The 11,477-nt window shown below is 36.5% G+C and overlaps 1 protein-coding gene across 1 annotated transcript; it reads left to right on the top strand.

Moving 5' to 3' along the window:
• The first annotated feature begins 1,045 nt into the window (after window positions 1-1,045).
• On the top strand, window positions 1,046-8,937 carry LOC145781916 (aldo-keto reductase family 1 member B1-like). Its single transcript, XM_082593612.1, has 8 exons — window positions 1,046-1,157; window positions 1,721-1,888; window positions 4,373-4,489; window positions 4,916-4,993; window positions 5,909-6,132; window positions 6,764-6,929; window positions 7,339-7,421; window positions 8,543-8,937. The coding sequence occupies exons 1-8, from the start codon at window positions 1,089-1,091 to the stop codon at window positions 8,601-8,603; spliced, it is 966 nt and encodes a 321-aa protein (XP_082449738.1). The 5' UTR covers window positions 1,046-1,088; the 3' UTR covers window positions 8,604-8,937.
• Window positions 8,938-11,477: the final 2,540 nt, after the last annotated feature.

An 11,477-nucleotide genomic window follows, 5' to 3' on the forward strand; every position in this document is an offset into this window, starting at 1 on the left:
AATCACAACTATGTTAAACTACGTTGAATCAACAATACTACAATTCTTATATAATAGTGACCTCTACCTGATCGTCAGAACTTTTGTGTTCTGTCTGGAGAGTGTAAGTCAATATTTGCTGAAAAATCCAAACTCAAACAAAGCAGTGAAAACCGTAGAGCAGAATGTTATAAAATCCTAACTTAATTGCTAAAGTTAGGCAGTTTGTTATGCTGTCAGGTGAAGACTTTATGGTCTCGCTTAAGTTATCCAATGCAATCTTAAAAAGCGATTTTTTTGAAACCGCTGCTAGAACAGATTTTTTTTATCATTTTTACTCCCATATACCGCTGGTCTCTTTTCTGAAGATAAACTTAACACAAAAATGATCCGGGCTAAAAGTAGTGCATTCTTGTTGAAGGCTATATTTAATGCTTTGGTAAATTTGACTCTTGGTAGACAAATTTTACCCCCAGAAGATAAGTTTTCCTCGAGTTGGGAACCGATGTTCTAGAAAGAATAAGAACGGAAGCAGAAAGCATTATTACAGACAGTAGCATTGACAGGTTAGGGTATTTTTGAACTCGGCATGAGATAATTTTTAAGGCCCAGAATAATTTTAGGAGGTACAAGAACAAAGAAAACATTCGAATAAGGACCTTCTGATGGTCCCCTTTTAGGGTGAAGCAGGCTGTAGTGTATAGGTTTTGGAAAGTAATAACTGTCTTCTAGAAAAATAAAGAAAAACATCACATATTTTTTAGTGTTATTGTTTTCTTTGAAAGTGTCTTATTTGGAGGAGAGGGGGTGCTTTTCAATGGCACCAGGCCCTTATTATTTTCTCAACGGCCTTGATTACAGAGTTTAGTAATGTGGTGAATATGGCAAAGAGTTGGCTATTTATTAATTCTAGAGACCAACCACTAACCATGAACCAAAAGACTGAAACAATCCACTTGTAATCAGACTAAGCAGCGTTACAGTGCTTATTGATAGACTAATTTAATATAAACAAAAATAAGGTTTAAAATAAACAACAAAGTATATTAAAAAATATTTTCTTTTAAATTAGGAAGCTTTTACTGCATTAGAATTGTTACTTGTTGAATATGGCGGTCAAAAGCTTGGAATTAGAAGGTGGCTACAAAATTCCAATAGTTGGCCTTGGCACATGGCAAGTAAGAACAAAAATTATAAGTTTCTAAGATGTAGTTTTTTGTCAAAAAAATGAGGCTGCCCGTTTAAGCTTTCCAACAATTCAAAGTTTTTGCCTAAAACGACCTTCAAATTGGGAACAAAACTCCACGCCTGACGATACTAAGGTTATATGCTGGCTAAGTGAATGCCTAACTGGGACTTTTTGGTTGTCTGATCTGGACCCCGAGACAAAGCCTTAAAATCGGAGATGCATGGTAAGCCTAGCTATAGGCTGCAGATTAGGTAGCTTACACACCAATTCATAGCTCAGGTCTCCACTACTACTGGTTACCACTACTAGTCAATGGATGTCTTGCTTTTTGTGGAAAGAATTCATTCATGCAGTTGCAGCCAAGGACACTCGAAGTTACCTTGCCGTGGTCTGCAGACGCTGAATCAATGCAAAAAAGAACTGATTTGCTGGCTAAAGACAGCGTTATTACAGCAAGAAAGTCAAGAAAGTCATCCATCCGCTACTATTATAAGCATTTATGCTTGACTATTGTTTAAATGTTTTGGTCATTTTATCTTATTTTATTTTCAGTCTAAACCTGGTGAAGTCGAAAAAGCGGTGCAGTGCGCTATTGACAATGGTTATCGCCACATTGATTGTGCTTGGGTGTACGGTAACGAAGATGAGATTGGAAAAGCGGTTGCTCTTCAAATAAAAAACGAAAAAGTTAAACGAGAAGACATATTCCTGACAAGCAAGGTTAGCTTGATGGTTTATATTTCATTGGTGAATATCCCTTTCATATTTCAGTTGGAGATGATCACAGTTTACAACCTATAGTTTTACAATGAAATTATAGTTTGATAGAGGTTATGTAGATAGATTGCCTAGCTGCACCATATGCACAGAAACCCGCATGCAGACGTAATATGTTTTAAGTTTTTCAATACCAAAAAAAAAAATTAGAACAAATTTTGTATCAAACGTTTTCGACACTGCATAGCGTCCTCGTCAGGAATAACAATTATACATTAATTTTATCCATATCTGATGAACAAAATAAAATGGAGCTTAAACAATAAATGCTATTAATACTACAAAAAGTGTTCAATGCCAAGCAAAAAGCCAAGCAGTGCGAATTAAATCAAATATACTCATTACTCTCTAAAACAGTGGTTCTCAACCGGGGTTCCACGAAGCGATTTCAGGGGTCGTGAAAGTTTCCGAGTTTTCAGCATGATCGATAAATTACGAAATTTAAAAATTGGTTGGTTGTGCTTTATTTGTGTATTAGCCTACCGTGATTTTCAAACTGTACTTCCCAACGAACTGGTGATGTCCTTTAAACTTTCAAAGGACATTGCACAAAGGTTTGGCTTCCTAACTAAAAAAATATCATATCAATGAATTAATTTTTTAATAAGGCTATGTCCAACTTTATTCTTTTGATACAGCAGTCGATTGATCAAATGCCTAACTTAGAAATGCAAACGTTACTCAGCAGTCTCTTACCACTCACAGTTTAGCAATGACAAAGATTATAACGAGTTAATATTGATTAGAAATGAAAAAAGGGAGAAATTCTTTCTAACGGTCGCAAAATTCTATTAATTTTTAAAAAAATTTATTGAAAACATCAAATCAACATAATTATAGATTACTGATTTTTGGTGGTTTGCCAACAAAGCTCATAACATAATTTCGTCAATGTCATCAATCGTCATAAGTGCGTCGCGAGTTCAGCAAATTCTTCTGAGTGTGTCGTTTTGCAACTTATGAAACATTTGATTCCATTATAGGAGAAGAAATATAGTAAAATTTCAGAAAGATTTTTTAAGGGTCCGCGACCGCTTCGACAGCCTGTTTCACCCTAAAAGGGGGATCATCAGAAGGTCCTTATTCAAATAGAATAAAAAAGGCCTTCTGATGATCCCCCTGTTAGGGTGAAACAGGCTGTAGAGGTGTTAGAGTATTAAACATGGCTAAAAATTACATTTATCAAAAAAGAAAAAAAAACCCAAAAAAACAGCAAAGTGCTTCTGACTAGCTCAACATTCAACAACATACACGAGAATCCCAAAGTAACTGCATTAAATAGCGTTAAACAGATCACATGATACGGTATGTAGAGGTAGGCAAGGTGCAAAAAACTAATTAATTAGAATATGCAAAGCAAGAAAAACTAGCAGCAGGCATGTAGTTGTCTCAAAGGTGGATTGTTGCCAAAACATTCGATATAAAATTTATTTTGTAGTTTTAGATTCTGTAAATGTTAAAATAAAAGTAAATATGTTAATTTTGATTTGCTTTACGCGTCTTTGTGTGCTTAATCATAGTTTCTACAATTTATACAACAAATACAAACAAACGTTTGTCTAATGATTTTTTACTTTTTCAATGACGCTTGATTCTCTAATCTTTTACCGGAAGCCTATAATTTAGTATGTGCTCCAACTTGAAACTGGGGACTTTTCTTGCTTGCGTATTTACCCTGCTTGTTTAGTGACGTTCGTACTTGATAGCAGACCTCACAGAGAAGGTGTGCAGCTTACAGCTCCTCCACTGGCCAGTGGCGTAGCTAAAAACATTTGGGAGGGAAAACGTCATACACCATAGATTTTAATGATCAACGTTGTGATAGTTTTAAAACGTATATTTGTAGAGAAGTAAGATAAACTTTGGGAGGGACAATGGCTAAAACACTACCTAGTCTATTCTTGTGAGGTTTGCAGCTGATGGTGCTAACTAAATGGTCGTTGATAATAATGTTAATATGACTTAAACATCATTTAAATTCTATATGAGTAAGAATCTTCTGATAATTCTCAAGAACATTCTGTAGCCTATGGGCTTTCACGACTAGGCTATTGGGATTTTAATTGCTTTATTTACTCTGCTTAATTTTATGCTTTATAGCAAGCACCCAATTTTGTGGTGTTAATATTTATTGCAAAAAGCATATCTATTGCAATCATTTTTGTAAATGTCCTGTAGAGCAGGGTTTCTCAATTTTTTTTATGTGAGTCCATTTCAGAGAACAAATTTCTATGCGACCCCTTGGCGGTCAGTTTACGTTGTAAAACTATACGCGCTGTAGGTCCACTTGTAGCCTACTTTGTTTGGGGAACCTAAAATTACGATTCGCGATTCCGTTTGGGGTGGCGACCCATAGTTTAAGAAGCCCCACTGTAGAGCATGCTTCTGTAGTTTGTCTAATATTCATGTAACTGATCTATTTTTAAGCTTTGGAATACATTCCATAACCCAAACGATGTGAAGCCAGCTTTTATGAAAAGCTTGAACGCCCTACAGACGGAATACTTGGACTTGTATTTGATGCATTGGCCTGTGTGTTATATTGTAAGAAAATAACATGCAATTAATTAATTTTGTTTAGTTTTAAAGTAACTTTGTTCTAGTTTATTTCTTTATATGAATTTGTGTAACGTCATTATTGGTATGATAGACTGACACAGCTTTTACTTTATCGTGGTCTACCACAAACAGATAAAGCTAACATATTCTTGTATTACAAAAGCTAACGCTAAATTCGGTTATGCTATCTAGGCTACTGTAGCTTTATATGTGGTAGCATACCATACCTACATTGTCCAGTAATTTAGAAAAACATTCCAGTGCAGACATTTTATTGTGTCAATTGGCATGACTCATTTTTTTCTTCTGAAAAACCCTGGAAAATTGTTAACCTAACTTATGCTAGACTATTGTTTTAGTAGGTGTAACATCGATTTAACTCAATTTTGTAAATAATGTTCTTGATTTCAGAATAATGGAGAAATTATACCAAAGGATAAAAATGGTAGCTATTTATATGACGACCAGGACTATGTGAATACATGGAAGGTGATGTTATATAACTTCGCGTCTTACTTTTCTCTGTTGAAAAACAATGTTATGAAGTTACAAAATGATGACCAACATAATATTCAATGATCGATTTCATGGTCTATTAATTAATTATTATTAGACATTTTATAGCTTTGTGTAAAAATGTCAGTGTGAACACTTTGTGAAGGTATTCTTTCTAGCCAACAGTCATCAAATAATAGCAATCACCGTCTTCATTAAAAGATGACAACTGGGAAAATTTTTGTCTTTTTTGGACTTCGTTATATAATTATACATGCAAATTGGCAGGGGTCTAGGGTTACTTCTGCACCCAGAGAAATTTGTTGAAAAAACCTTACTTCTTGGAGAACACTGTTTTTTTTGACAATTTTATTTGTATTTTTTAAGTGTTCATAGGTGTATCGTTGTAAAGGAAAAAGATTTTAGTGGTATCGAGCACAGATTAATCTCAACAGCCGCGTATGTTCATCACAATTGTACACGTGCTCCTTGTGTGTTGCGTGTCCAGTGAATGTCCAGTAGCCGTGAGATGACGCAGCGGAAACGCGCTCGTTTTCCAATTGTACAATCCTGGTTCGACTCCTGGCTTCTGGTCAAAAACACCGCTCACCTAAGGTGTAATATATTGGGTGGGCGTAGTTGCTAAAGGAAAGGCGGTCGAGAAAAAGGAATTGGTCACCCTACTCTCGTTAGTGCCGAAAGCTTAGTATAATGAGAACCTTACCCTCATCCTCCGATGCTTGAATTCAAGTATGGGACTCACCTATCTACTCAGTGTCCTGCCTGTCTTCTTTCCTTACTTTTTTCCATCAAGTGTAAATGAAAACTTTGCATGGAATGTTATATTCTAATTTTTTACCATAAGCTAGTCTCTAATCTCAACTGATCAATCTCAGTAATGATTTCCAGGCAATGGAAGAGCTACAAAAAGAAGGACTGGTTCGAAATATCGGAGTATCCAACTTTAATATATTTCAATTAAGAAGAATCATCAACGAATGTTCCATCAAACCAGCAGTTTTACAAATAGAGCTTCATCCATATTTGATCCAATCGGAGTTGGTCGACTTTTGTAAGAAGAATGGCATTGTAGTTGTGGCTTACTTTCCCTTAGGTTCTCCAGGCCGACCGTGGTAAGAACTGAAGGAATTTTATAAGCTAAGTGAACCATTTGTTGTATATTAGATGTTTAATACCAAGGACACAGCCACGGGAGAATTGGGAGAGCAACTGCCCACCTCCAAATTTTATCTTATCATCCCCCCCTAAAAGAATATGTGTTTAACAGTATTACAACGTTTTAATGACATTGTATTTGCATGTTCAATAACGTTGATAAAATTATGGGGGCTAGGCTAGGCGATTAACCCCCCGAGCCCTTCTGTGCTTATGTTCCTGATCTATGATAATGGGAGCTAAATAAGAAGGTGCCCCTCTTGACTACTTTTTGGCCACACAAAAGTATGATGTACAGTGTAGTAATCAATATTTCTAACCTAGGCAATAAACCTATTTTTATGCTTGTAAATTGATTTGTTTTAAGTTGTGTATCTTAGATCTTGTGAGGAGACTATTGGCTAGAATGACCTTCTCAGTCGATTTTTGTTACTTCAGGTAGCCTAAACCTAAAAAAGAAACATGCAATGAAAGAATCGCGATAAATCATTTATCCTGAAAATGCATTCTTTTCCATTGATATTTCGCACGCTTCAGTGCTTTTGTTGGGATAAAAAAATTACTTTTAATATTCAACTATATTTTTAGGGCCAAAAAAGATGAACCAGTGTTGCTAGAAGACCCAGATCTCCAGCAATTAGCTGCAAGCCTAAACAAAACAACCGCCCAGGTTTTGTTAAGATTTCAAGTACAAAGAAAAATTGTTGTGATTCCCAAAAGCGTAACACCAAGTCGAATACAATCCAATATTGAGGTAATAACTTGAAGAAAATGTGCGTTTCCAAACTGGTCTACAACTAGTCTTCTCTTTAGAGGGGTGTAGGAGCACAACTTTACTAATTTAACTTCTACTAGACTGTGCTTTGTGAAGCTTTGGAAGGAAAGCGTATCTGCAACGGATATAGCGGTATATAAAAACACGCATTATTATTGCTAGGATAAATTCTCAAACATTTGTTGAGCCGGCTGCAAAGCGAGGACGTCCTAAGGACTTCAGTTCGACACCGCATTAGAGCACGGTTATTGTATGACAAAGCGATTGAAACAGCTGACTCCATAACTAAGCTTATGCGTTCTTTTGCTTCACCAGACTGTCAATTGCATCGCATTTGTAATGGCAGTGCACGTTGGGTTATTATTAATATTATACTTTTCTTTCAAAGCTTTTCAATTTCGAATTGACAAAAGAAGATATGGCCGCCATCGCTGGACAAAACCAAAACTTTCGAAGTTGCTTTGCAGATGGGTGAGTAATCAATCTGTAGATTAAAGTTACAGTAGGCTATGCCCATGTTAATGTAGGCTACAATGTTATTTTTTATTTGGTACCACAATAGTTTACAGGTAACAACAACAATTAACAATTAGTAATTTGACAATTATCTTTACTTGATGAACCTCAAGTGTAGGTTGCTTATTGCTTTAAAACATGTCAATGCTGGTATCTTGTGACCATCTAGACGCAAAAAAGAAATAAACTCAGAATATTAGCGTAATATTAACAAAATGGTTGGAACACCTGGTTAATCTAATCAAAAAATAAAGAGCCCAAAATGTAGATGCTAAACTCATGTTCAGCAAACAAACGTTTCAAACTATAATGTCTTTCATCTTCAGTGTTTAACTGAAGGTGTTTACACTGAAGATGAAAATAATACAGTTTTGAAATGTTTGTTTGCTGAACATGAGTTTAGTATCTACATTTTGGGCTGTTTATTTTTTGATTAGATTAGCGTAATAATAAACTTTTAGTAGTTTGCATTTTTGAACAATGACAAGCAAAACAAACTAACCTTAGCGGGTTTAACATAATGTATCACATACAAAACAAAATATATTTGTTAAGGGCCGGGGAGCACTTAAACCCAAACCTTACAACCAAAATTGCAAAAGAGCACATCGCCTCTTGTGAAACGTGCACTGACAATGTCTCGATTGACCAATTTAAAATCATCTCTCGAGGCAGATCTAATTTTCAGACTAAGATCATGGAAGCCTTAAGAATCAAACCTAACAATCCATCTCTCAAACCGGCAGTTATTCGCCTGTGGCTCATCGTTCCTTTTGTGTGTTCTAATTGTTTGTCCAATGCCTGTAGTTTACACCTCATGTGATCTGTTTCCCACCGTATAATTTACTCGTAATCATTGTTTTATTTGTTCAGTTTGTGCTTTTCAGTCCAGAGTGTCGTTACAGTTATAGTGCAAAGTCAAATTTATCTTAAGATTTTTCATTTTATGTATATTGCAGATTTAATTCCTGATGAAGACACACGTACGTGTCGAAAACGTTTGAGTCATTATGTTGTTTTGTTTTGCTTGTCTGTTAGCGTAATAGTTTCTTATCAATTTTCTTGTACAATTTTAGAGACCAACCTCACAAGTACTTTCCATTTAAAGAAAAATACAGCGAAGGGATTTGGCAATAATGTTGAAAATTGCTGTTGCCGGGTCAAACCTAAGATGATATCATAACAGAACAACACGTGACTATTTTGCGACGAGTTTCTTGAAATGAAACGCAACCAGCTGCTGTTTTCAAAGTAAAGTGCTGAAGTATAGTGTGTCTCATAAAATATGTTGCAAGAATAATTTGATCAGTAATTTTTACGTTGCATAAACTTCATAAATTTATTAATTTATTGCACCACAGTTGTCTGGAAAAATATCTGGTTTAAACGTGACGCCATAATGTTTTGTTCGATGTAATCTTTATTGTAAAACAATGTCTCGTGACCACAAATAAAATGTTCACTCAAGGTGGATGGTGTTTGTACAAACTAGTCAGTGCAACAATACCAGTGAGAAAAGTTTCTTCCTTGTTGAATTTTCAAATCATTCGAAACAACGGACAGTGGCAGCCACGGCCATTCAGAGGAAAATTTGGGCCCGGTGCCAATGGCCAAAGGCTGAGAGAAAGAAACTGACCACCCTACTCTCGTTAGTGCCGAAGGCTTAGTACAATGAGAACCTTATCTTCTCATCCCCCGATGCTTCAATCAAGTATGGGACCCACCTTTACCTTTTCTTTACCAATGGCTTTCCTGGGCCCTAAGATACCCACTACAAATGTACTATGGTGAAAGTTAACGCAGCGTATCCTTTAACTTCCTGAGCCTTCTGGAAAGGTGTCGGGGATCTAAAATTATCTTGAACCCTGGCATAAAAGTACTTGCATTTAACTTGCAATTCGTTCTTGCATTCAACTTGCAATAAAAGTACTTGCAATTCGCACTCTTGTTGACTGAAGAATACCTGTTTTTGAGAAACACTGATCACAGACCTTCATGGAAATGAGACAGGTGATTGTGCAGCCAAGTAGGCTAATCATTTTTTTTTGGGGATGTAAACTTCAAAGATTTAAGTAGGAATTGCATATTATCCCTTCCTCACAGCAACTGCTTTGTTATGTGTTCTTTGTTACATCAAAAAATGGCAAAAGTTCTGCAAAAGTGAGATATTATTTCACTGGAACAAAATCGCAATTTTTTGTTGTAGGACATCACAGGTGCCGTGAAACACAGAATTCGCAGTTGGTTGTTAAAGGGTGACGGGTGACTATTTGATTTTTCATTTATAGTAACTAAACGTTTTTTTTTCCTCACGTACACGACGTCTTTGATCACAGTGAGCGCGAGTGATGTGACATGACACGACGTTTACGTTCAAACGAGTGTTCCAACTAAAATAGTCTTCAGTGCGTGAGCTACAGTCTGGGATTCATGGAATTACAGGACGACCAACTAGGCTACGTTGTCTGACAAGTGGAAGGCAAAGTAGCCTACTGTCAGATATTTTTAAATTAAACAAAAATCTATTTTTACATTTTTAAAGCAATGGTCACCCAAAGCTTAGCTGTTTAAAACTAACATGAAGTTTGAGGTTGCACAAAATTAGGTGTATTTTAAGTTGATTTTTTTATCTTTAAATGCTTAATAATATATATTTTAATCCTGTAAGTTTATTCAAATTAAGTGTTGTAAGTAAACTCCCTTAATGAAAGATAATACAACAAAAATTGCTTTTCTCAATTTTACGCAATCTCAATCTGGCAGTACTTTACTCTCCACTTGTCAGATAACGTAGCCTGGTTGGTCATCCCGTAATTTAATGAATTCCTGGCTACAGTCTGGATTAAAAATCTCGTCTGTCGCGTCTTAAGCCGTGGGACAGAGTGTCTAACGTCTGTACTTGTACTTGTCGGAAGCAACCCCACCCTTTTTGCTCCCCCCCCCCTGCAGGCGTGCCTTCCAAATAAAGGCTCAGGGTTGGAGAATGTCCTTCCATAGTCTTGTCCGCCCCGTTAGCTCCGTGGTTAGTACGCGCCCGACTCAATCAATCGTCAATCATTTTATTTTTCGTCATTAACGCGTCCGGGACGAAAAAGATAGCTACTAACTACAAAAATTGATATAGACCTACCAGCACGTTAATGAACGGAAAAAGGTGGCAAAACCTTGAAAGGTTTAAAACATGCCTGAATGAAAAATTATGTAGTAGGCTATCAGTAGTTAGCACGGCCACAAAACCCAAAAAACAAATAGCAAAAAATAAAACAAAAACAAAGAGAAGCACACATGTAGTCATGAATGACAGTCTAATGAAAAGTGTTGTGGATTGAATTTGCCAGTTCCAATATTGATGTGGATGAGCAGTCATAATAATAATAATAGGATGGAGAAAGAAAACCGGACATAAAAGAAACCAATCCTCAGGCAAAAGCCCGTTTCGATGTGGCCCAGGAGAGCAAGATCATGCGGCGCTGGTTCGACTCTCGGGCTGTGCGCTTCAGCAACGCATTTCAGGACTGCTCTCCATTGAGCGGCATCTAATGAATGGAATAATTCCCGGCAACAACCGGAAACTTCACTCTGTCAATCTCGGTAACCGGCCATGCGTCAAGAGCCTCCGCAAGTATGCGAAACTACCAGGAATAACCTATCGAGGCTTTGTCAGTCTGAGGATAAACATTCAAAACCAAACTAAACCAACCAACCACAGCTGCTTACTGCAGATGTTATTCACAGAATGGAGCGCGGGAAGCCACTTGGCACAGCCTATACCACTTGGCACGCAAAGAAGGTGAAATGAATCCCAAATTACTATGAAAATAAATTCTTACTTGAAGAGAAGATCATCAAACTGTTTCCCCCCAGTGACGTTGCTAGAAAGAAAATTTTAAGAAAGTAAAAGTAATTGTTGGGGGGAAAATGTTTTAATATTTGAAATAAAAAGTTTGTTTAATAGCCTAGCTGCTGATTGCAGCAAAACATTTATGAAACGTCATTCAACATACAAAACAA

This window comes from Aplidium turbinatum, chromosome 13 (genome assembly GCF_918807975.1).
Source record: "Aplidium turbinatum chromosome 13, kaAplTurb1.1, whole genome shotgun sequence".
In the NCBI taxonomy this organism is placed as follows: Eukaryota; Metazoa; Chordata; class Ascidiacea; order Aplousobranchia; family Polyclinidae; genus Aplidium; species Aplidium turbinatum.

What these genes read in the sequence shown, in the direction of transcription:
- LOC145781916 (XM_082593612.1), top strand. Translation starts at nt 1,089, where the DNA reads ATGGCGGTCAAAAGCTTGGAATTAGAAGGTGGCTACAAAATTCCAATA. An exon ending in GAATACAATCCAATATTGAG is followed by an intron (nt 6,930 to 7,338) that starts GTAATAACTTGA and finishes TTTCTTTCAAAG; the next exon opens with CTTTTCAATTTCGAATTGAC. An exon ending in CGAAGTTGCTTTGCAGATGG is followed by an intron (nt 7,422 to 8,542) that starts GTGAGTAATCAA and finishes GTACAATTTTAG; the next exon opens with AGACCAACCTCACAAGTACT.